Source organism: Sitodiplosis mosellana, unplaced genomic scaffold (genome assembly GCF_009176505.1).
Source record: "Sitodiplosis mosellana isolate CC-2019 unplaced genomic scaffold, AAFC_SMos_1.0 Smas_scaffold_47, whole genome shotgun sequence".
Taxonomy (NCBI): domain Eukaryota; kingdom Metazoa; phylum Arthropoda; class Insecta; order Diptera; family Cecidomyiidae; genus Sitodiplosis; species Sitodiplosis mosellana.
In genome coordinates this window covers 1730321-1757587 of record NW_022595289.1, presented here as the reverse complement: position 1 = coordinate 1757587, position 27267 = coordinate 1730321, and the positions used below count along the sequence as shown (strand labels likewise).

At 36.6% G+C, this 27267-nt stretch overlaps 1 protein-coding gene across 6 annotated transcripts in view; it reads left to right on the top strand.

Annotated features, from left to right (window-relative positions):
- Positions 1 to 25968, top strand: part of LOC129569893 (uncharacterized) — an 81286-nt gene extending 55318 nt beyond the window's left edge. For 5 of the 6 annotated variants that reach the window (XM_055449112.1, XM_055449114.1, XM_055449113.1 and 2 more), the window contains exons 4-5: positions 19931 to 20860; positions 21484 to 22739. In XM_055449112.1, the coding sequence (XP_055305087.1) occupies positions 20093 to 20860; positions 21484 to 22590 (1875 nt within the window). In that variant the 5' untranslated portion in view covers positions 19931 to 20092 and the 3' untranslated portion in view covers positions 22591 to 22739. The other variant, XM_055449117.1, reaches the window with a different exon arrangement.
- Positions 25969 to 27267: the final 1299 nt, after the last annotated feature.

The following is a 27267-nucleotide window of genomic DNA, read 5'->3' as shown; positions in this document are numbered from 1 at the left end:
CTGAGCTCATAGTTTTCGGTGGTTTCGTATCGAGAGTGGGAGAGAGAGAATCCCATGTATTTTTTCCATAAAATTTGATTCGGCGCGTATAAGCCAAACACAAACAATATGTACTGCATAAAAGTGTCGGTCTCTCGTGGCCTCGCCGATCACCGATGTTGTAGTAAACGTATAGTGCTCAGTTGTGTAAGCGGGAGCGGTGTGGAAGCCACGGTGCGCCCTCGCTTCAGAAGCCGATTTTAACCACTGTTTCACATTTTAATGGTATTTTATCTGAATTGCATTAGTCATCATCAGTTTTGGCTTCATCGAAATAGCCTTTGGCGGTTGCACTCATGAGAATGAACACATACTGTCGTAATAAACGTACTCGGCTCTCCATCCGCACACAGATTCCAATCGAACGCACAGAAGCGTAATAACAATGAAAAAAAGCAACAATTTATTTAAATTAAAATGCAATGCTTAACCAAAACTCCGCTTTTTTTTCCACTCGACGCCCACTATTTTCCAATGTGTTCGAACGGAAAAAAAGAGACAGGAATGTAATTTGCATCAGTAGAACGGAATTTATGATTATCAGTTGCGGATTACGACGAAAATTTATGGTCGAAAATCGTTGTGAATGTACCCATCCGATGAATGCATTCATGTATGCATATACACTATTCGTTTGGCTGCCACTTGCGCGCCCGTGTTTTTTCCCTACAGTTTTTTTTTCTCAATTGGTTTTTATTGACATGATGTAAAGAAAATAATCAATGGTTTATTTGTGCGAGCACCGCGTGAGGAAGTACGACCTATGCCAAATGTTCGGTTCAATGAAAAATAGATTTTTGTCGGCTTGTCTAATGCGCTTGGATTGTTGGTCTTGGAAAAATAAAAGCGATGAATAAATGGGCTTATATGCGTGGTCGTATGCAAACTGTGTTCCAGCGCTAAAATAGTTTATTCTGTTTTTTTTATCTCTTTCTCTAGATTAGTTGATTCTTTTGATGTACTACGTTCTCTGTTGTGTGCAGCACGCCGCAGGCTAATTTCGTCTTTGTACACCCATTTCCTTTTCGAAGATGCGTTGCGTTGTGCATAGTCGAATAGTTTCTAAATTGGCACATTGCAATGATTGCATAAAGAAAGGAATTACTCGGCATTTATGCGCTTCAATTCTTCGTTTCGATTCTCGCAGTGTCCCGAATGACTTCAATCAGTGAAATGAACAAATTCAATAGAGGTCGAATGATGATCTGCTTTGTCCTCGTTTTTTATTCTCTTCCTCTATCTTTTGATAATGCTCATTCAGAACATATGATGAGACGATTACGTACGATTTTCAACTTCATTTCAATTACGTCATTTTGGGTGATTTTCCGTTTGCGATAGCATTTTGTTGCTGTGCAATGGGCGGCAACGACCCTAATTTCATTGCGACTTTCACTCACTTTAATCATATGTAATGCATTATGTGCTGACGGTAATGCCTGTCTTTCACTCAAGCAAATGGTCCCAATGTTTGTTTAGCGACGTATTCGAGTACCTCTGTGCTCACTCAGTAACATTTTCCGACGCGTCTAACTTATTGAAATGTGCGTCCGAAATTATCGAATTTTTTTTTTCTTTATTCGAGATGGCATTACACACAAAAGCCAAAATAACCGACGTCATTTCGGGGCTTAAGTGTATTTAGTGAATTGAACTGTATATAAAGCGGCCAAATCACAAGAAAACCATGAGCACTTAATCAATAGCGGTAAAAAGGGGCAAAAATTGAATGAATGCAAAAAGTAGCGGCATTACTCAGTTTGATTATTTTGACGTTCCGGGTGTAATGTTTGATCATCTCCGCATTTAATACTGTCGTCATTCTGCCTAATTAATTTAAAGGCCTATTTATCGAATTGAGCACGTAATTAATATGGCCCAATTTTAATTTCACAATTTGGTGTGGCATAATGAACTTCGCTCCCCAAAAGAGGAATCGAACTACAAACATGCTTGCTGAACAATTTCCAGCCTGAAAATATTTAAACAAGTAAAACTCTTCTTTGAGGCGCTTTTTCGCAAATCAATTTAAATAACGACATCACTCCATTGTTGCAAAGCCTTATTTATTACTTACATTTTCCAATGATTTTTGAATCTCGCTCTTTCTTCGTCAGCTAGCTAATGTAGGCTTTGCGCATATGACTCTTAACTCTTGCACTTCACGACTTTTAAAGTCACACAAAGGTATAACGAGCTAATCTTCACCACAACGAGTTATGCATCATAGACTTATCGATGCAAGTCCGCATTATTTTATGTCAGCTTATCGTGACACACATTGTACTTAATTGCGTCCTGTGGTTTAGCTCAAAGTAAAATACATTACACTTTTTTTCTTTACTTGCCGGTCGGTACTGCCGTTGGTTTGCCTTGCATTGCGTTTGTTCTAGTCATATATTCATTATTTAATAGAACTTACCGTCAATCTTCGCGTTATGTGATTCGCGATTAAAATCGCTGTTTTTCCTCGCTCCATTCGTGGTGCTGGATGAAGCTTCCTGCGCTTGCGTTTTATTTCATTTTTTGCCAGCAGTTTTCATTGTTGTTCATTCATGTTCACATTTCAACCAACAATCCTGTCGCTCTCACCCGTACAATTTTCCTTTACATGCATTCATCGTCACACGTATTGTTCGCATTTTCGAGAAAAAAAAATCGACTACATTCAAGCGTCGCGAAAAAAAATATGCAGAACAATTTCATGGTGTGTTCACAGTGTGAATATATGTATAAATGCGACGCACAGAGTTGACAACGACCACTGAGTTGAAAGAACTCTGTATATTTTGACGCTAAAATATATACCCAAACGGCTGCATAATGAGTGACTGAAAGAAAAGAAACACAAAACCCCCAAAGAAAGAAGAGAGAAAAAACTTATAGAACGAACTACGCACACATTTACACACATACATATACTATAAATGAGTCGGGAAGTGCAATGTGCAATATTCATATTAATATACTTGTTTGTCGAGTACAGAGTTGCATTAGCTAATTAAAAGGATTTGCATTTAACGACGATGGCATAATGGCAATTCACCATACAGTTTTGAATACAAACGTCAATAGAAGAAACGCGAAAAACCATTAAAAAAATAGCGCAAACACAATAATGTGGGGGCAAAGAAAAACAGAGAAATTTTTTGTGTATGTGAAATATATGGAGAAACTGCAAAGAATGTTAATAGTTAATGCATTGAGAGGAGAGTAAAAAAAAGTCGACAATTAGAAAGAAAACAAGAATGAACGCACAGTGAGTCAGTGAAAGAGAAAGAGTAAAATGGTGGAAATTACGTAGTCGATACGGAACACAAACAGTCTCATAAATGTGGGAGAAATATTGATCGCATACAACTCGACATTCAACTCAATTCTCATACCGTACGCGGTTGTGCGGTTGAACACGACACGATTGACTTTGTAAAAGCGATAAAGTTGGAGAGAGCAAAAAAAAGTGTACTAATAATCGCAGACAACGAACGACTTTCTTGGTAATTATATTACGATTATTGATCAGCTCAAGTGTAAGTTGGTAAATAAGTATCTTTGTGTGTTCGGTTTTTATTAAGTTGACACCAATTGTTTAAATTGCATTAGACTGATGTCACTATTGAATTAAAATCAGAACGTTTCCCCTGTTGTAAATTGCGAGCATTCGAGTGGCAGTGCGCTATAATCAATTCATACTCTCGTTTCGGGCACCGTTGCCATGGATAATGATAAATTGAAATCGCAATGTAATGCCAATGAGCAAACGTTTGATCTCACCAGGGATTCCATTCACATTTGAAATATCAATTTCACATTCGTTTGTCGAACAGACAGTTGGAGCACATCGTTCACTACAAATACATACCTCAACATGTCCATACGTAAATGCCTCAAACTGATTTCCAAGCTAAAAATCAATTGCAATGATTGAAAATTCATATTTTATGAATTATGAGTTATGCAGAAATTCCGATACTAGGGGTCAGCGAGAATTTGTTTTTACTGGTTTTAAAAACGGCCCTAGTGGTTATTGTAGAGCTCGTCGAGGTAAAAAAAAATTGTGCCGGGACTTTGGCCATAGCACACCCTCTGTGACGCCGAACTCGATTTGAAGCTAAAAATGAACCAATAGAAAAAAATACATTTTTTAGGCAAATCACGACTTTAATGTGTTGAGACAATATGTGCGCGGCGTTGAACTGAACAATTTTGTCCAAGGTACCAACCATAAGTTTTCATTCTCATGGGTCGAAATAACTGTTTGATTGAAAATGAGTTCATTTTAAAAACGTAGTATGTGAAAATCTTTTATATTGGGTTAATATCGGATATTTGGTGTGTGGCAGAGACTGAAATAACCGGATCTTCTGCCGGTTTTCGGATCTTCTGAACGGAAAAATGCTGCTCTAGTTTTAAATTACGGATCCTAAGAAATTTCAAATGAAACAAAATTTATGCCCAAAGCACGCATACAAAATACTCTTTGATAGAAAATATTACAATAAATTAGGGAAAAATTGAATTTCATTGCACATCATATGGAAATATTAGGCTCGCTTCGCTCGTCATACAAACATTAAAATTGTTGGTCAAGATATGGGAAGTATCAAATTCGTTATCGCAAAAACTGTTCACTTTTTCGAATTTTTTGTGTATACCTGCATTCTGAAGTTCGTCAGCTTTTCAATAAATTTGAAAAAATTTAATCGTTACTTGAAACAGTTCTGCGTTCACATAATAAATTCTCATTTGGAAGACTTCGGTTGGAAATCGAAGTTGAATGATTGAATATCCTAAAACACCGATTGTGAAGAAATCGTGGCGCTAGCATGCACTAATGTGCTGAGACGGCATTCATATTGAAAAAATAATTCCCAAGATCGGCAATAAAATTGTGGATGAATCAATGGGGAATATCAAACATTTCATTTTGTTTTTTTTTCGTAAAACAAATTGAATCTTTCAAATACAATGAAACTCATCTATAATTCAGAGTTTCGTTTTGTTTTTTAGATTGTAATCGGAATTTCGGATCTTCTGAAAAAAATTTATTTCAGTCTCTGGTGTGTGGCTAAAGTTAAAGGTGTCAAACGGACGGACTGTCCGTCTTTTTTCCCCGTCCGTCCGTAAAAAAGTAATTTTAAAATTACCTTGAACCTAAAATTTTATGCGTTCACATATTGGGGCGTAACTTTTTTGAATTCTGTTGGATTGACTTGCACAAGCCTTTAAATTTTTTGTAAGGAACACAGCTATCGACTTACCACCAGAATAAATCGAAAACAGTCGTCCTACACGTCAATATATGCCCAAACGACGTGAAAATGTGCAGTCTGAGCGATATGTCTTGACCACATTGACAGTTGTTGGCAATCCTGCGCCTTGTAACATATAGTCATGCTACTCACTCTACAATGCTGTAAAGAGACATGCAATGACATTTCGAACGAATGACAAGCAACCGACTTGCGATTGCAAGGAGCGAGCTGTGCGTTTGTATGTATTGGTTGGCATTTGAATCTGAAAGATGTTGTGTGTTCGTCTCACTTTCTCATTTATAATCATTTGGATGGCGCATTGAAATGGAATATAAACATAAACACACCAACTGCGTTCATTCTCGTCACTCATTTCATTGCATCACTGAATTTATAAAATGAACAGCGCCATAAATTTAAATATTGGTGAATATGCTGAAAAAAAATTCGCACTCATTTAATGAGTGTATTGCATGTGGATGAGATGAAGCAAAGCGAAAGAGAAGCGCGCGACGACTTTATGCGCAAATAGGTTTATCTCACTCCCGTTACATAAAATCGTTGTGTTTTTGTTGCGTACATTGTTTGGTTGGCACAACCGTTCTTGTTTTTCAGCATTATTTCTAAATGTCAATGCGGTCAAGACATATCGCGCAGACTGTGCATTTTTCGAGTAAATTTTTGAGATTTTTTCAATTTTTGAAAGCCAACAAGAGGAAATATCGGAATTTTGACTTCAGCAAAGTTGTTTGGCTCGAAGAGTGCTACGCTTTAGCCACACACCAAATATCCGATATTAACCCAATATACATAAAAGATTTTCACTTACTACGTTTTTAAAATGAACTCATTTTCAATGAAACCGTTATTTCGACCCATGGGAATGAAAACTTATGGTTGGTACCTTGAGCAAAGTTGTTCAGTTCAACGCCGCGCACATATTGTCACAACACACTAAAGTCGTGATTTGCCTAAAAAATGTATTTTTTTCTATTGGTTCATTTTTAGCTTCAAATCGAGTTCGGCGTCACAGAGGGTGTGCTATGGCCAATGTCCCGGCACAATTTTTTTTATCTTGATGAGCTCCACAATAAAAACCAGTAAAAACAAATTCTCGCTGACCCCTAATATACATATATACATTGGACAACAGTTTCATACACTCTTTAATCGAATCCAATTTTCAATTCATTCAAAATTGCTATGCAAACTACATGCGCTCGAAGACAATCACTTGTGTCGATGAAAATTTCAAGCATTTGACATACTTCAAAATGTCCACATAACATCATAAATGGTTTTAAGTGAAGCATATTTCTCTATTAAAACTATCAGTTTTAAACTATCAATTCATATTTTTGACGTATCGCCAATTTGAGGTGAGATTAAATTTTAATCATTCGTTTTTTTGCATATCAATCCTGCAAAACCGTAACAGTTGGGAAAGAAAACACAGATTCCGGTGTTTTAGATGCGACAGAAAACGGTGTAGTTGCAATAATTGACCTTATGAAATGTTGATGCATAAATTGTTGTTCGTATCATTTGAATATCCCGCAATTGGGCTTCTGGCTTCAATGCTAGTTTGTCGTTATAATTTGATGGAGATGGAGCATTCAGCGAATGAAACAGGGATGAATGGCCTAATATACATGTATTCATTTTAATCGTACAACATTTGAACTAAATAGATTGTGTGGCATTTGAATGTACATCATAATTTGTGTCGACAGAATAGTTTGCAATATGACTAATTAATCTGGTGCGTTGCAGCGATTGGATGTTGTCGCTTTGACGTTGTAGAAGAAAACTTTTTGTTCGGGTGCAACAGTGTTTTTATTCTTTTTACTAGTTTTTCAGACATCGGTCCAATATAACGACCACCTCAAGATATTCGAACCACAGATAGCTGAGTAATGTGTCCCCTGGCGATGTGTTTCTTGACCTGAGCACTGAAACAAAGTCTGCAAAGTTTTGAATATTATTAATAGTCTAGAAAGTCGTAAAGCATAGTTTGTGATGACTCTTTTTTTACCGTTATTTACTCATTTCACGATGTAAGCAAAATAAGCTGAGCATTTAGGGCACACATGCTCAGATTCCTGCTTGAGCAGAAGTTAATCAAATAATTTCTATCGCAAGCAATGAAAAACCATTTAACATGAATTTTTTATCCATTATTTTCAAACGTATGCATACGTGTGTAGTAGTAGATATAGCCAGTCAGCTGGTTGAAACGACAAAATATCGACAAAATATTACCCATTTACATTGTTCCGTTGGAATTTTAGTCTTGTGCCATTTATATGGTGCCATTTTCCTTGCCAAATCCATTGATGATAACACATGACAAAACACAACAAAGAGATAAAATTGCAGTAAAAATTAATGATCTAAAACAAAGAGCATGCACAACCGAACGACATAAGGGAGCATACAAACAAACAACCGAAAAAAATGCGAACCGAACGATGTGGATATGCTTTGAAGTGCAGAGAAAGAGCAGCCAGCACACATATCGCGACACAAACACGCATGGAATTCGCAGCACATATCGCTCAATCCACATAAAAATTTAAGAGTATTGATGTTTTATGGCGTTTTATTGTTTCAGTGTTGACAACCAACGACAACACCCATGATTACAATGGCGGCAATACCAATAAACTGAAGAATTTTCAGAACAGTGAAAACCTATCGAACGGATGTTGGTATGTCGATTTAATGGCACTACATTTCGATCGAGTCGTATGCGATGCATTCAAAGAACAAAATTTCAATCGTTATTACCAGTCTAAACTTGGATAAGAGCTTCATGTATTTGCCATTCATTTTGTTAGTTACAACACACTAAACACCTCAAAATGGCCACACATGCAATTAAATTAATGTATGGTGTGTTTTGAGGTATCCGGAAAGATGGAAGCAGGGAAAAGCACAAACAAATTTTTATTGCGTCTATGGCCTTAGTTTGCATGTATCATGCAGACAAATCAATGATTTCTCTTTCCTCAGCCAATTGTAAATTCAAGTTATTGACCAAAGAAGAAGTCTTCTTCACTTGCGAGTCTGGTGAGTTTTCAGAGTTGATAAAATTCGCAAAATTCATAGATTCAGCCCTTGGATTTTGGACTTTCAATAGAACGGCCCCATTCATATTTATAAATTCATATTAGTTAGTACTAAATGAATGTTGCTTGGTCATTTCAAGAGGTTATTTGTAAATAGAAATATAAGGTCTAAACAAGATACAAAAGTAAAACAGAAATGAACTCGATAAAATATTGAAATAAAAGGTGGTTATGCGCACACATGCATATGTATATTCTAAAAATACTCCCATTATAACATTCATTTGTCAAACTCTGCTGTTCCGAAAATCTAGACAATGTTTAGCAAATGAATCTTCCATTTTCCATTTATTACAGAACTTTTCCTTGGACAAATTGCACTTGAGTCTATTTGAATCGGACGAAGCAAAGATTCCCTATTGTTTGTTTCGGAAGTTTTGCGGTACCCATGGTCTTCTAATCAAAGTTGTTGTATCTGAAATACACGTGTTTCTGAGCAAATCTATGCAACAATAGTGATGGAACAAGATTCATACTAGATGTACACAAAGATATATATAGTATGCATGAGAGTAAAATAATAGATGATTTCCTTCATAAATAAAATTCCATATTACATCCTCGCATCATTGCAATTCCGTTTCATTAAACTTGATTTGAAAATGTTTTGGATTAGAATATTGCGCATGAGTTTGTCTACTTTATCAGAAATTGTTCATGTGTTACGTGTGCCATGTGCACAAATTCATCGAGTATAAACTTGTTTGATAAGTTCTTTTGGAAGATTGCATGAAGAGGGATCGACTTTAATCCTACGTACCGATTATGAAAAAGGATAAAACTTAATATCTTATGGATTTTTTTTTTACCAATTTATTTCTGGCATAATCACTTTAGATTGAATTCCTGTGCTTTGCTTTGTTTGCGTTGCCATTTTATAAGTTATGTGCGGAGTTTTACTTAGCCAACTGCCAATATTGTTTTCAACTTCAGTTTAAGTTAATTTCACTTTTATTATTTCGTTCTAAGCACTTCATCTTTAGAGTGGAAATTTAATCTATGAAAAAGGGGAAGAACGTGAAATTTTGCTTGCCAAAAAATAAGCAGATTGAAACTACCCTAAAGAAAAAAGGGACCAAATAACCAGTCACGTTTAAAAACATATGGGAGATAAGATGCTGAAAAAGAATAAGAAATTATGTATAATTGATTTTCAAACGATTTTTTACATTTATTATTTATCTTCTGCCCTCATACCATGAAAATCTCGAAAGTTTATTTCATCCCCTCCAAAACAAAATATTCTTTGGAACAGTTCACATCTGGGTATGGTTCTCTTTGTGAACTGATTTTATTATTCAAATCGTAATAAAATTTGGAAATCCGAATGCGAATGCTTGCAATAATTGGTCAGACATTTTGTGAATTCGTGCAATAACATTATATTGCAGTTCATGTGTTTTTTTATTCTCTGATTTGGTTTCCTCTCGCAAATACCATCGAAATCGTTATCTGATTGAACATTGTGTTTTCCGTTCGTTTGCAAAAACTGTTTGCAATCCAATCGAAAAAGTTTTGTATGTGCATTTAATTAAGTTGAAACGGAAGAATTCTGTGTGCATCGTTAAATGGCCAGAGTAACAAAAATGTGCCGAATAAGGAGATGAGATCCAATAAAAACTGTATACCAAAAGCAGATAGACCATGTTTCGAATGAAAGAGAATACAAGTCCGGTTCAGTCGGTGGGACATCTTCTTTCGACTCATACACCTTTTTTTTCAGTCAAATGTATAATTTATTTAGAGAATCAAAGCAAATGTGTTTTGGTTTTTTTTCCTGCAACATTTTCACCGACATCGTGAGTGTTAATTTGGGATAGGTTCATATGTCGTGAAAATAAATTTTAATGCGATATCGATTTACACAGATGCTTATATTTTGTGTTGTTGCCAGTACAGTTTACGCGCGAATTAACTGTGTCGTCATTCGCCGACTCAAATAACAAACATAGCACAAGCACAGCCACAGCACTCGAGTGCTTCGCACTTAATTTAAATATGCGACAACATGGTTGAGTTAAGAAAAGGCGTTGAATACATTTCCTTATGGAAGATATTGGTGAAATTATGTTATCAGTTTTTGAAATCTACATGAGTCGTTTCTCTTAATTTCACACCAAACCGCTTAGTCTGTACTACGTTTTCTTTTCTTTCTTTCTATCTCTCTCTCTCCCTCTCACTCGTTCTTTCTCCTTTTTTCATTGACTTTTGCCATTTTAATTCAAAATCTCTGGCTGCTACGCGCAGATAACCGTTTTGAACAAACAACGACCGTTGTGGAATGCTCTTTCAAATCGGGAAATCGAATAAATTATTCCACATACGGCATCATGTAGACTTTGTTCCAGTGATTTTAGCCATTTCCATCCCGTTAATACGTCGCTGTTCTTCTGCAGATGATTCAGGCCTATCAACACACTGTACGTGTGTGTGTTTGTGTGTACAATGATTTACTTTGCAAGTGACGAATTTACACAATGTTAGAAGAGCGACCTCCTGTGATTTTTCAAATGCAAACCGAAACGACAAATATGGAATTCTCCGGCCAAAAAACTCCCGAATAAAAACCATGTAGTCAATGGAGACACACTCAGACGCACGTGCTTAGCTTCGGTGTAACGATTTTTTTCTCTCTCTCACATTTCGTCCCCGTTTGACGATGACAATTACACAATGGCGTCGTCTCCAATTAAATAGAGAAATTGCGTCAATTTTGTGCACGTATTTGTGGAGCGCACGCAAATTGTTGTTTCAATCTCTAGTGGATGGAAGCAGGGAGCCGAGCACATTCACACAGTATGCAATCATTTATCATTTTTGAGATAATTATCGTTTCGTGCCAAAAGTGGATTTCATTCAAGCATTCTCTCCCTGTCTCTGTTCCGCTCCCCCGTTCACCTTCTATATATTTTAGATTGGCGTTGCTAATTCAATCCCTTTGTTTGAATCTAGGCGATTCGATTCAGTGTGTCAGCTCCGCCTCCCAACGACGAAAATCATTGTTCTCTGCGCTTTGCAATGACTAAGCATCGATCATTAATTATGTTGTGGGTCTGTGTGATAAACAAAACACTAGAAAAACATTCACAAAACATAACCAAATACATGAGTCCGTACACGGGAAAATGAGCCGAAGCCAAGCGATGGAAATTGTAGATCGCACGCACGTGTCACTCAAATTCACAATCGCATCATAATCAACCATTTGTATAAATTGCGTTGCCTATGTACGGGTTGTTTTTTCTGCCATTTGTTTGCATTCCGCGTGCTTTCTTTGTCATTTCTGAAGTTTCAGCCCGAAATCAGAAAATTACCTCAAACTTTTTATAGGTAATGTTTTAATCAGCAAGCGATTGCAACAGAACGGCTTCTTTTCGATTTCGCTGTTGGTACTGTGGATGCTGTTGTTGTTGTTGTTTGCACTCTCTTTGCCGCATGACTCATCGTCTCGACAATTAATTAGCTCGATAGAAAATTCGTGCGCCAAAATGGATTTATTTTTAGAATTTGTCAACATTTTAATTTATTCGAAATCCTGTTCAAAGTTCGGTTGATGAAATGGGAATGATAAATCCGCGGAGCAGAAATTCCGTTTAAGTGCCATTATGTGATTGTCTGAGCGAAAGAATGATATATGCATGCGAAGGCGACAGAACTTTTTCCGAGCAATTGTCTCAATAACATCGAATAAATTCTCGCTCAAACGAGACGCCGTCGCCGCGACAAAGAAGAAAAGTCCGGCACACTGATTTGGTACTTAATGCTCATACTGCAAAATCGCACAGGAAATGAAAATGAGGAGAGAGAGGAAGAGAGCGAGAGAATGAAAAGAGACAAAGAAAAATAACAAACAACTAGCTGAGACAGCGCCAACGCACTAGAAGAAGTTGAGCGGAAATGGCTTTTTAAAAGAAATTAATCTCTTTATAAGCATGAGTTTATTGCGTTTCTTTAATTATGTTTGTGTGTGAGCATGAGGTTTTGCCGTCACCAAGCGAAGTTTTGTGTTCCTCGGCAGCGCATGAAAAATGTTCCGGGTTTTATTTTGTTTTTGTCCCGTTTATCGTCCAAAACGATGGGAATCGAACGAGATTGCAGAAAGTGGTAGACTCCATCACATTTATATATATAGAATGGCCCTTCGTCTCGTCGCTATCATCATAAAACATCACATTTTATACGTGTTTTTTATTTTTTTTTCTTCTATTCTTTATAAAAACAAAAAGACAAAACTTTGACAATAAATAATGTTATCACTTATCAGTTTGACTACAAAAATGGTTTTGTTCGCCTCTTTTGACCAACACGCGCGCACCATCGCAACCAAAACGTACAAAAGTAATCTATTTTATTTTTATATTTTGGCTTTTGCCATTTTCCTCATCCGCGTGCACCAAATGCACACACACTCTTACTCATACACATTGGAATTTTTCCGTGGATAAAAATCTTAGGAGTGTTTTAAGTGAAAGTTGCGGTACATAGAGCACAGTACAAGGATATTTGATATTAGATGATACATTTCCATTATCTTCGGCCAATTCTATGCGCAAAATGAAAGAAAATGAAGAACAACAAAGTTCCACAATGAAATCATAGAAAATAATGGTGTCGCGGCATCACGTCACCATTTTATTGCGTTCATTCCGCTCATTTTACACGCTTATCGAAAAATGCTTCAGACCGGTGACGCAAGTCTTTGACCGTTTTATTATATCTAACGATTGTTCTTATCACGTTCGGTCATTGAATTGTGTTTATTGTCGCTCTCTTTTCTTTTTCCATGTGATGTCACAAAAATTACGCCAACTTTATGATAAATGCACTTGAAATGCTCTCGGGCTTGGAAAAGGTCTCTTTTATTCCAATATGTCGTGGAGGTTTTCTACCGAACACAAAGATACCTGATTGTGTAGTAATAAATTTCAACTGAAAATGTATAATTTTCGTGGTATTCATTAAAATAATTGAATGATTTCAGAACAGACATCGAAATGGATTAAAACTAATTCTTGCTTTAAAAATGCAAATGAGTAACTTCTCATCATTCCCATCGATTTCGTTCCCAATTAGAGCGAATGTTTAAGTTAACTTTGTTTTCTTCTGAAAACAGAAGGACTGAACAACATATTGTTAATGACTGTTGTCTCTCAAAGCAGAGCATTTATCTCTAATCACCATTCACCAATAGCGTTTCCCAACTTACAAAATGCTTTCACAGATTGCACAACAAAACTGGGACGCAAGAGAGAGAGAGATCTGATGAAGATTTTTCTATTTTGGTTGTGTTATTTTTGTTGTTGGTCAATATGAAAATTGAAAAGATTTCTTCTTGGGTTGAATCGGAGCATTTTGTGTAAGTTTCGTGAAACCACAATCTTGTTGTGACCCAATTTATGTGGTGGCTAACCGCATGTTCAACGATTACACCTTCGGTTGCTTGGGAATGAATGCAAGAACCGAAACTAGCCTTCAATATTCTAATTCAGTGAAACAACAACGATTAGATCAAATGCCGTTACTTCGTTTCTTTTCTATTACTCTTTCAACACGTTCAAATGGTGGCACTGCACACGACTACGACAGATACCATTTCTGTATATGCTCTGTGACCCATGGCCTATGTTTACTTAGCGCAGCCGGCGTGGTATATGATCGATCCTATTTTTGTATAGGTAGATTCTAGTAATTGTTGATTGTGGTAATTTGTTCATTGATTCTATCTCAATGAAAAACCACAACCGTCGAACTAAAGTGGTCCGTAGAACGACGTCCATGTGGTAGCAACCTAGAAACTATCATAAAAATGCAGTTTCCCGCTTTAAATGCCACTGCAACTGGCGATAACAAAAAAAAAAACGGTATATTTTCATGGATCTTTTGTTATTCAATTTAGCTGCGGTTCGCATTTTTGTGTGCCACCGTTTGGTTTGTTGTGTGCTGTCGTCGTCGTCGTGGTTTGGTCGTACTTGCACTCGATCGATACACTGGGTGAAAGAGAGAACCATTAGAACAAAGCCAACATGGTTTTTTTTCGCCTTTTATCTGAATATTTTCGGTTTATTTTGGAACAAAGGTGTTCTAAGTGTATTCAATGGCGCTTTGTACTCTAGTTCGCTATGGAAATGAATGGGTGCATAGTCAATATTTACACACACTTTCCATTTGGTTACTATGACATTAACTGTTGTTGTCCTGGTTTTTTATGATGATCATTTGTTTAATTGCTGCATATGTTTTGTCGGTTGATAGACCATTTTCTATTCCATTTATTCTCTCGCCTCTGTTTTGTGGCTGATTTCAAGCATGAGAAATAGATACGTGTTACGGGGACAAAGTCAATATGGTGTCGCTTGTTTTCTTGTTCTGCCTCACAGCTCAAACGGACGAATTAGTCTTTTTTCGAGTAGATTCTTTGAAATTCGTCTCGGGAAATAATTCTTGCATCAATTTGGTAGTGCAGCACTCGGCTTGATTACTTTTTTCCTTCTCTCTTTTCGAGCAAATCATTTGAATAATCGAGTTAAGCAACCGCGTCTTTGTATCAATCGATGTGAATAAAAGGGACTTGCAACGAGAAAAAAAAACCTACACACATATACTATTGTTACCTTTGTTCATTATACCGTGGATGCACTGTGTGCACGAATCAAATAAAGTACACATTTTGAATTCGGCTTTTTGAGCGCAACAAATTTGAATATATGTAAAATTTGTTACGATTTTCATACCGTTAGCGCTATGTGCATTTCACTTGAATTCAAGGCAACTCACCGCATTTATCGCGGTATACTGTGTCTTTCAGCGAAATTGCAAGCGACGGATGTTTTCAACAAGCCCATATGCGCTTTCTCACATTTTCGATTGAGAAAAAATGGGAGTAAGACAGAGAGAAAAGGAGCGAGAAAAAGAAATCGTGAACAGCTCCATTCGGTGTTTATGCATTTCCCATGAAACTGCTTTCAAAGAAATATTTAGTAGCTGGATGTTTTTTTTTCTCGTTGCCACGTGGCAATTCAGCGGTTGTACAATAAATTTTATACGTACGTTGTTTACCGTTAGAGTTTATTTCTACAGCGAGGAAAAGTGAGCGAGCAAGAGAGAGAGACGTGGAAGAACGTGTGATTTTTCTCTGCATCGTGAAAATCGGCTTGTGGCCAAAATAACAAGTTACTGCATCTATTTGGAAAAATGGTAAAAGAAGCAGCAGCATCTCTATATATGCAGCTTAGTTGTGGAAAGTGGATAAACCACGACAAAAAGAGACGCAAAACGACATTGGAGAGGAATAAATAGAGACAGAGCGAAAGCGAAAAAGCGTCGAGTCCCAAAAATACGGTAGTTAAATGAAAGCGCTGTATTTACGGTTCGTTAGATGTATCCACAATTTACTCAAAATTGCACACACCCGCCCAACAAAAGTGTGTGTGTGCGCGCGAGCGGCAAATGTGGGGGACCTTTCGGAAGCGGGAGTCATTCTTGTGACTATGGATTTCCTTCGCGTATGAATTCGAATAGAGAATTTTCCGACGACATGTGCATTTTGGCCCAGAAATTATGGTTGCAGTTCACGTTCTGCTTTTTGCTGCTTGAGAAAACTTTCTTCGTTGTGAATTCGTTTTTTTTCTTCTGTCACTTTGTGCCTGCCTGTAACCGCATCAGTCCTTCAACGGAAAAAGAATCTATTTGATGCAAACACACGAATTGGAGAATTGTTTCCGCATGTTTAACTTCTAAATTATAGCTAGTGCAGAGTTCGCATATTAGTCGTGTCATTGATGAAGAGCAAACACAGAAATTGAAACGCGAACTGCACTCAAACCAAAGTGACACAAATACAAATTACGCAGTACGAGTGTGTGCCAAGCAAAAATAAGAAACACGATGAAACGCTACTGTTTGCACTATGATTTTCGCATGATTTCTTATTTCGATTGTCATTTTTTTTTGCAAAATAGCAAAATGTCATGGTCGCCCAACAATTTGCCAGCCTAGTATCGTGAATTGATTACAGAGCCGTATTGTTTGCGGTGTCTGTCTGTTTCTTAAAATCCGAATTTTGTTGTGATGACTAAGCATTGGCCATAAATGATGCCGTCAGACGAAAGAAAAAAAGTGCAGTAAATACGATAATGCAGTGTAATAAAACCAACCGCAGTAATGCCTTATTTGTGAAATGAATGAAAAACGAATGCCAGACACTGATGATTAACGCTAAATACGAAATAAGTATGAAATATTTAAGAACTTCAGCTTAAGAATTGGATACAAATGCTTATCGCTGCCGTAATTTGACGTTGATTTGTGTTTTTCGGATCAGTTTCTTATTTGAATGCATTTGCATATCATTGAGGCACTTATTGCACAATAAATATTTTAATTGCCGTCATATTTTTAATGCACTCATTTCCATTCCATCTGATCTTCGTCAATTAATCACATATCGCAAGCAAAATCGGTTCTTCGTCGAGATCTTCGGCCATTCGCATCGCTTCTCTTCCTTCCCATCTTTTTCATTCGTAAATGCGTTCACATTGCGGTTGGTTTCAAGTCCCGAATTCATGTCTAACATCATGCAACGATAGTGCAGTGTCATCGTGCATTGACAGATTTTTATGTGCAGTTTTATTTTTATTCCAAGTTTTATTATTCATTCTCTCAAATCGTTTGCCGGTTGTATCCATTCTCACACACAACTCCTTCACTCAGTCAGTCACTCAGTCACATGCGCTTCTTTTATTCGTTCTTTTTTTTCACATAAAATGGGCCTAATGTAATTCTTATATATAAAATATCCATTTAACTTTCCATTAAGGTGAATATTTTTATTATTTGGATGTTCGTTTTATTCCTTTCATCACTTTAATCCATTTCCATTTGAATCATCAGAAACGAAGTCTTTCAACTTTGTCAGTGTGTTTGAAATGCCGTCGCTTTCGTTTGCTTCGGTTAGCTTCGGTTTGTTTTGCTTTTGTGAAATTGATTTGACTTTTTTTCAACTTCGTATTTCGCATTCTGAATGTGAATTTGAATTATGATTCTCCAACATCAGAGGCCATTAGTTCACACTTTGTGATGTTATTAAAAAACACAACGAGAAATACCGAAACTGTGATTTGATGCTGCAATCTATTTTTATTTTCACTCATGAATTCACTACTCTTCCGCAACGAAGGAATGCTGTTGGAAATACGTCTCCTATCAGGCACATTCACACATTCTGAATCAAACCCAAACATTCACAATCCAGCCAAATGAATGAAAAAATGTCAAAAATTCACGTCGCAAATGGTTTCATTAAAGTCGAGAATCATTTTTATGTTTCAGTCGTGTTTGAAATACGCGTGGAATGCGAACGCCATAACGCTAAACGTAGGTGATTAATGTCAATTTACAGATCGTTTTAATTTTAATGTTCGTTCTTTTTTTGTTCCGATGCGCATCGATTTTCCAAACTCATGAGAATGATGACAATGACTACTCTTCGCGATCACCCTTTATTTCTTCAGCGCCAAAATTTACGAGCATGAAACATTCTAAATCGAGACTCGTCCATCGCACAAAGTGTTTTTCTCATAACAGTTCTTCGTGATAATATTGAGGAAAAAATGCTCTAAACATACGAGAGCATTAAATTGACCGAGAAAAAAACATATTTAGATAAAATTTCGATTTTTCTTACATGTTACGTGTTTGGAGCTCTATACACACATGAGTTCACTGAATCAAACGATAAATCGAAATCATTGACGGCAACAACAACAACAACCTCGATAAATGCCCGAAGAAAATACTAATGGAGCGATTGTAATGAAAAATTCAATAAAACTTATAGCAACAAAATTATGTCTCACATTCAAATCAACTTGAGTCAGTCGACGATTCAGGTCTAATTTGAGTTGATTCTACCGTGAATTCAGATTGATGACGACAGTTCTTCATGCATGCACATTCATATTTTTTCCGCTTATTTTCTCATTTGTCTATTATATTTATATCTCGTGTATGAGCTCACGCAATCGGAAAACGACGTCGAAGTTGAACACATGAAAATTAAGATAAAATTTCTAAAAATATTTAGTCTGAGCATAAATCTTCACGCATTGCAAATGCATCGGGCTCCATGTAGCTTGCTGTGCGAGTATATCGTATGCGCATTGCATCGCATCGCATCGCATCGTCATTCGTTTAGTGTCAGTAAAACTGAATTTACAGTTTGTCATAAATAGTAAATTGGTTGAAAAGATGCAACCGTTTGCAATCAACAAGAAAGAGAGAGAAATGTGCATTTGAAAATGTCACATTTGCGCCACTGTTTTCATCTACTTGAAATTCAATTTGAGTTTATTTTTCCTCTATTCCATCTGTTGTCATTTCCAATTCTCAGTCTCGCCCTTCGTTCGATCGTACATTCACCAGTTCTGCTATTTTCCATTCATTTAGTTTTATTCAATTTAATTTAATGCCATAGCACGTTATAGTGTTGCAGTTTTCCATCGCTCTTTGTGCTGCTTGTCTCGCTCGTTTTTTCGGAATTAATGGCAATTTCGACCGGCATTTATGCACAATACAAATTCAAGTGCCATGGTAGGAATAAAGGTTTTTTTTTCAATCTCTCGCATCGAAATCGGATTACCCATACTAATCAGTAGAACTTTTTTTCTAGTTTTTTTGTCGATTCGCCGACAGATTTTCAAGTGGCGCACAATTAGACAGAAATTATTTGCAAAGAGCATGAAAACGGCCGAATCATATAAAACCCATTCAGGTTGTGAATGGAATAAATCTTCCAGATTTGCTGGAAGAGAAGTAAAAATGATAGCAGTCAATGATAAATCCATCGATTTCGTTGTAATTGTTTAGCTTCATACAGTTGCTGCGTTCAGCAAAGACAACATCAACTGGGAACCATTAAAATTTGATTTCATTTATAAAATATATCGTAGTTGAAGTAAAATTGAATGCTTCAGTCTCATTTCTTCAGTTTACCACTTTTTTCTGCAACGGTTGACTAACGGATTTATCTGTTATCGTGCGCATCATTTTGTTGGCTTGAATGTTTTCTTCATCGATGGGTATCTGACTTGGTTCACTTTAGAAAAGCAGGAGAATAAGAATTTACGGCAAAAACATCCTCAATTTATTATGCATGCTTCAAATAATTTCATAAGAAATGAAAGAAAATTCAATAAAAATAAAAAAAAGCTGTGGCATCGCGGCAAATTCTTTGTCAATAGCTCGCAAAAGAGATGGTTCAAATGGACCTCAATATTCATTGTATCGGCATTCATTGAAATCATTTCTCATTTAAATTAAATGGATTCAATGTTTGATCGATTTGCGGAGATAAAATTCATTTCTATTTTCTCTCCCCTTTTTCTCTCGTTCTCTCTCTTTCTCTCTCTCTCTCTCGTTTCACATAATAAATAAATGGAACGCAATTTTCTTTTAATCGATGAACATTTTTTCTAACATTTTTCTTCTTTCCTTTTCTTTTCCTTTCAGAATCAGTTTATGTTGATGTTTTGAGACAAGAAAAAAAAGAAACTACATTAAAAGCCATTAAATGAAGAAAACCGAAGAATTTTGCTCGGGTAGCGAGAATTAAACGACGAGGTGTGAATGGGACTTAATTGAATTGAAATTGCCGCTCTCGAATGTTTTAATATGTTGCGAAAAATTCCCAATTATGAGTACCGCGATAATAACAAAAATACCAGTGACAGTAGCAGCGGCTGCGAGGACGATTTCGACGCCGACGACAGTTATGTAAATGATGGTGATGAGCATTCGAATGAAATGGAGCCAACAGCAGCCACCGCATTGAATCTTTCGCCGATGCCACATTTTCCTCCGCCACCCGACTATCCACCGCCAGCCGCACGAACAACACAAACCCCACAGCGAAGTCGTTATTACTATTACGAAAACGGTAAAACCGATATGAATGGCAGTCGGCGCCGCGTTGGAAGTTTAGATAGAGATTGCGGTTACACAACTGATGGAAATGAAATTTGTAGCCAATACCTACACAACGGCTCGAACCCGACGAGCAGCAGTCACAGTGCGAATAATAGCTTCAGCAGCACGAGTAGTTCTAGTAATAGCTCTGTAGTCATGCATAAAATGAAAATGCCACCGTCTCAAATGCGATATCCGCCGCCAACAAATACAAATACAAACACAAACGATTTTGATAGCATTGAAATCTTTTCGACGGAACAGGAGAAACGTTTCCCAAATAAAACGCTCTCGTCATTATCGAAAAGTAGCAAAAATAAAATACACCAGGACGGCATTCGTGCGACGGGTACGAACAGCAACCAAAATATTAACGTTGTCGAGCTGTTCGAACAGAATCTGATTCCGTTCGGTGGTAGTGCAGCCAGTTTTGCACGTGAGTCTAAAATCCATACCAACAACGCTGAACCACAGGTGAGTTTTATGAAGTTTTTGAGTGCATGCATAATGATTTCGGAGAACATAAATCTTTCCACAGTTTGAAATTAGAATCGGGTTTTTTTTCCCGATTTATTTTTGTCTTTGGGACTTTGGCGCGTTTTTACACGAAAAAGATCATCTGAAGTTCGTTCGCATTGCGTTTGCATTTCATTTGCACAATTTTCATAGAACAAAAAACCCATCTCTCAGCGGATGAATTGCACATTTTCATTAATCTTTCAGTTTGCTCTAATTTGAATCAGTTGCTCTTGCATAAAATCTTCTGCACATTTTCGAATGAGAGACAGATTTCATTGAAATGTTTTTCTTGTTGTTAAAACGATTATGAACTCAATGCTAGATCCGCATTCGTACGATGGATACCAAATGATAAGCTCTGTAAATGAAACAATGATTAACGATCTGGTAAAGTTTTTTTTTTGTTTTTTTTCCTGCTATTAACACCGAACTGAAACTTTCTACTCAATTCGTAGAATTTTCGGTGTGTTTGAACAAGAAGTAATTTTTCGCTAGAAAAACTATCGTTTTTCCGCCATTGTTAGACGGAGGATTCATTAAACGTAATTAATTTGGATTGTAAATTTTGTTTCCATTAGGTGAAATGGGTTCGAACGAATATTTCAGCAACAATGGAGCGATTCCATCCGAGTCCATCGACATCAAAACACACCAACACAGCTGCCGAACATCTGTACCAGCAGATCGATGAGTCACCCCGATCTCTGCGATCTCGGTACGATTTTGAAAGAAATCTATCATTGGTATCGGCCGGACCATCGAAACCACCACCGCCGAATTCAATGCGCGCATTGATGATGACCGCGAATCGAAATGCTCACAAAATGTCACCAACAATGCGTCACATGTACACGACACGTTATGGAACACAAGAGAATATTTACGAGGAAATCACAAGTGAAGAACGGTTGCGACTATTGTCCGGTGGTCATTCAATGATGTCGCTGCACCAAACCAGTTCAGTCGAAGAGGAGTTTCGACGCGTACAGAATCGACATCGTCGAATTTTAGGTGAATTAAATTTATCGGTGGAGGCAATGCTGATGCCTTCGACACCGCCAAGTGAAAGTCCCATCGCGCAGACTGAAGCACAGGAAACAGAAACGACGACGGCCTCGACAACACGTCTCAATGAATTACTGAATGTAGTTGGTCCGACCGATGAACTTTTGTCGCCGGTCAGCATCAATGCGGCCAACAATAATAACACGGGTGATATCGATAGTGGCTTTAGCGGTAGCTCCAGCAGCGGAGGTGCAAGTTATTTGGGTAGTTTACGTTATAAAAATGGTTTGCCAATACGATCGTCAACGCCAAACGGACATAGCAGTGCAAGCAGTTGTCGTTCGTCGCAAAGATCAAACGAAGACCCAGGCATTTTAATGATTTCGACACGTTCGTCGCCACTTTATGGAAACGGCATTATGAATGGCAGTACACACGGTACACACACACTAGCGAAGGCCAATCGATTTCGGTCGGCCGAGGATCCTGGACCGAATGCCACATACAAAGATGGAAAAGTGGTTGTGAATGGCGTGACTTCGACAAATCGAAGCGGCAGCGGATTTTGGAGTAGAAAGAGCTGGCGAAAGTTGCCGGGTTTTTCAAGCAACACTAGCGTTAATAAAGCCGGATTGAACAACGGTAAGTGTAATCAGTTGTTCTTATTTGAGGAAACATAAACTAAACTAGGCTACACAACAATAACAACAAAAACTTAGGTCGTTCGCTGTTTCGCATTTGCATTTCCTACACGCAAAAACACGAAAAATGTATTAAACTAAAACTTTTTCATTTTCCCCCGTTTCTTTCATTTCAATCCCCCCCTTTATCCAATTTAGATCGGAAAAATAATTATAGCTGAACATGCGAAAGTTCTAATGAATAAAATGTCGGTTGGCAGAGAACGAGCAAAAATGGCAACATGTCATTTATTTATTGGCGCTGAGTAATTATGATACATACGCATTATGAGTGTGATTAACGTGATGATAGATTTTAAAATCTATGGCCTATTCGTATATTTCGTATAAATAAGTTATCGAAGTTCGCTAGCCGAAGCACTCGCCCTGGCGAATTGATGTATGTACGTGCGTGCATGTGTCTAAAATGCATATTTTAGCAGCCTAAAGGCGCAAAAATTCGACAAATTAAATGAAAAAAGAATTCAAATTAAACATTAACATTAGATTTAAGTAGATACTGATATTCAAATATAAAATTTACAGAAAAACGAATGAAAATCAAACTAATGCCAGTGTGCAAATGCAGTTCTTCATTTTTAATCGATCTGAATGTAAATAAAAAAAAAGAATGCATACAATTGTAACATTTTAACGATTCAAATGACAAACTCTGAAGTTCAATACACTGAATGTGAAATGAGGTGATGGATGGGAAGCGAGAGAAAATACTTCCCCGTCATCGTTGCAGAGGTAACACTCTGCCGAAGCATTTTTCCATCATTTTATTTCATACTAAAATAGTTTACAATAACAAAAGTTTATAGATGAATATTCAAATCTTGGCAAATTTGCCGAAATGTCTTCGGGTAGGGCGATTTCAATTGTAGATTTTATGTAGTTTAATGTAGTGTATTTACTTTTTTTATGTAGGAACAATTTTTTTGAGTAATCGGCTATCGAAAAACCGCTCCAAAATGGCGATACTCAAATCTTGGTCAAAAAACGAATTTTCCATGAATCAAATGTTTTACTTTTCCGCAAACTTTGTTTGTATGGAAAAGAATTGGTTTTACTAGCGAAAATTTCATGACATCTCCTCTTTCGGACCACTATAACGTCACGCTAAACTTCAAAAAGCACATATTTGTACACTAGGCAATGTAGATGGGATGAAATCCTATCGATCAAGACCTATCTGCCTCCAAAAACATGTTGTTTACTATGAAAAATGTGCAAAATTGCGATGTTCGCCGTAACTACAATTAAATTCCGACCACTACAATAACCGTAGGTGGTTCCACAATTATTTTTAGGTCACTACAATTAATTCTGGGTTACTACAATTAATAAAACAGTTTGGACCATTTTTGGAGCATTTTTTCTCCCTACAAAAACAAAACACTGCTGTTGTCAAATAAGTTGTTGAAAATATCAAGAATCGGACGACTGATTTGAATTCTACATTTTTTCTACAATTTTATGGACCCTAGAAACAATAGAAAAAAGATTTAGCTTGTGGAAAGTTCGATTTGGGGCCAAGATTTGAGTATTACCGATTTTGGACCAATTTTCATGACTCGTCCCGATATCGAACGAACGGGCAGACATATTTGAAAACAGACAATTGATTTGAATTCTACAATTTATCTGCATTTTTTTGAAACCATGGTTCCAACCAATGTATTCTCCATTCGAAAAAACATTTGATTCATGGAAAATTCGTTTTTTGACCAAGATTTGAGTATCGCCATTTTGGAGCGGTTTTTCGATAGCCGATTACTCAAAAAAATTGTTCCTACATAAAAAAAGTAAATACACTAGATTAAACTACATAAAATCTACATTTGAAATCGCCCTACCCGAAGACATTTCGGCAAATTTGCCAAGATTTGAATATTCATCTAAGTTTATGCATAAGAATAAATTGTGACTGATTTCAAATTTTATGATGCCACTAGTTCAGCTGTTAAAAATGATAATTCGAAGATGGTCCGATGAAAAAAAAACACAAATTTTTGAAACTCATGTATAAAGGGACAATATTTTGTTTTAGTTTTTTTTTTTCTGGTTCGCGTTTCAATTCTCGAATGTTGAACGGAATACTTCTCGAAATTTTCGATAATCTAACAAATAAAATAGCATACATAGTGATTCTTTCTTAAAGGAGTCTATATATGTGTATATGCACAATCTGTGTCTAGACATAAATGTTGTTTTTCGATGGGATCAGCTTACCGATAATCTATAAACAGTTTTCAGTTGAGTTCAACATGGTGCTTTTATTGAAAACTCTCGTTGTAAATATGAAAAATCAATCCGTCGGCTTTCGCACACACACACACACACACACACACACACACACATGATATCAAATATTTTATCATTTTCCATCCGATCACGCCGTTACATTTGCACACTCTTTTTTCTTTGACATAGACAACTTCTTCCAATTCGAAATTTAAAATGTTGCAACACGAATAAAATGTGGCAAATCACAACCAATTTCTGGCTATTCGAATAAAGACTCGACGTTGTATTGAAAACAGTCCCTAATTGTGCCATGTTATTACTAAATGTTTACAATAAACATGAAAATGAAAATGTTTTTAAAACTCAAATTGCCGAGCCGTTCAAAAGTGGACATTCATTTTTGTTAGAATAGCTTGTTGCCGCGGAAATATAGCTTTCAGGTCAATTTACATATACAATATTCACAATAGTCCCGTTCATTAAAAATAACAACTCACACAAACGCAAACATACACACAGACATAGAGCACGGCTGCTTAGCTAAACGCTTTTATATATTCCAATTGTACGCGCGCGATTCAATATTAAAATGAATTCCACACCAATGCAATTTAATATTCACAGCAGCAAGCACACTCTTTGCGAGGTTATTCGCAGTGTGCCGCGCAATAAAATGCATTATTCAAATTGGTATATCAATGAAAACGCGACTATTTTCACAACCGACAAGCACTCAGAGTGGAAATTCCTGTGCATAGAATGGGATGTTCCATCACTCCCTCCGATTACAAAACATACACACTCAATTTCATTTTTGTACTCTCCATTTATTTTCATAGTTTACAATCTGAACAGTTATATAAGGAAACTAATGAAATGAGACGCATTATTTTTAGCAAATTCCAACCACAAACAAAAATTGTAAACAATAATATTGAAATCTAAATGTTTATAACAAACAGAAAAAAAAACACAGAATAAAAAATAGAATTATTTGAATACTATATGAATATGGATTAAATCATTATATTTGGTCAATCAAATAAGGAGTAAATGCTAGAATATGCGAAATGGAAAGCAGAATTTTAAATTATAAACAAAAATAAATGAATTGATTTAAAGGAACATTAAGATTGCGCATTTTTCCCTTTGAATACACCATGAAATGGAAATCTTCTGGAATGGTAATGAGGTGAGTTGAGTCTTTCTTTGATCGCAGTCTGAAATTAAAAGCATACTCTTCAGTGTAGAGAGAGCGGAAAGCCGTTGAAATCATCTAAATTAATCGTAATGTTTAATTTTACTCTTCATCTTTCTTGGTGGTGGCTGGAGCTGTTACCATTCACTTATAAAATTCGCGTCGTTGCACTTTCTTGGTAAGTCATCAGTGCCGAATGAATTTTGATGATAAACTTTCATTCTGGGTTAAAAGCGCGGATCTAAGTTATCTATCCACTTTTGGGTTGTGAATACTTTAAGTGAAAACTTCTGGTGTTTGAGTTCATTTACACAATGCTTTTCAATTACATCACTCTTATGCTCACAAAAACCCCGGCACACACTCTCTCTCTCGCACACACATTCAGTACGTTGGCGTCGTATTTTATACACGTACCGAAGTAGTGCAGCGATAATGCACCACGCGTACGCGTGGAAAAACCTCATTAAAGATACAGCTGTTAATGAAAGTTTTCTTAGTTTCTTGACACAAGAACACACATTTACTATGTTTCAACATTTCGTTGACTTTGGTTTTGGTTTTAAGCACATTTTGCGTTCACAATTTCACTGTTTAAAAGTTTGCTTTTCGGTGGAATGTACGATGAAAGTCATTTGAGGAGGAAAACTGCACCAAATTCTGAGAGAGCATGCGTGTGTTGTGTGCGAGCGGTGAGTGGAGCACAAGAAGAGTAAAAAAACACTTAGAACAGCCCTGACTGTGTTTGTAGTTTCAAGATTTACGATTTTATAGGTCTGAACAGGCACATTTCATTCACGCCGACTTTTTCAGTTCACATTTCCATAGAGACTTTCATCTTCAAATGAATTTTGCTGCCACATTTAAAATGTAAGTATTAAAATGTTCAAACTTTGTCTCAACATCAATGGCGTGATGAACACAGTGATGCTACTTTTAAAACTACAAATCGATTTAGAAGTGTTGCGCCTTGAAACTATTTTCAAACTTTGTTTTAACGAACGCAATTCCATGAGAAATTCATTTCAAATTCAAACAAAAAATCTATGTAAAAATGTGAAATTGAGAAAATCTCGCCTAAAAATGGCAGCAACTATTTGCTGTGACGACACATCTGTTCAGTAAGAAAATCAAAATTCGGTGAAGAAAAAAGGGGAAAAAAATGGTTTCCTTCTGAAGCTTTGATCCAAAAATCAGGCAATGTGCACTTGAATTGATGAAAATAC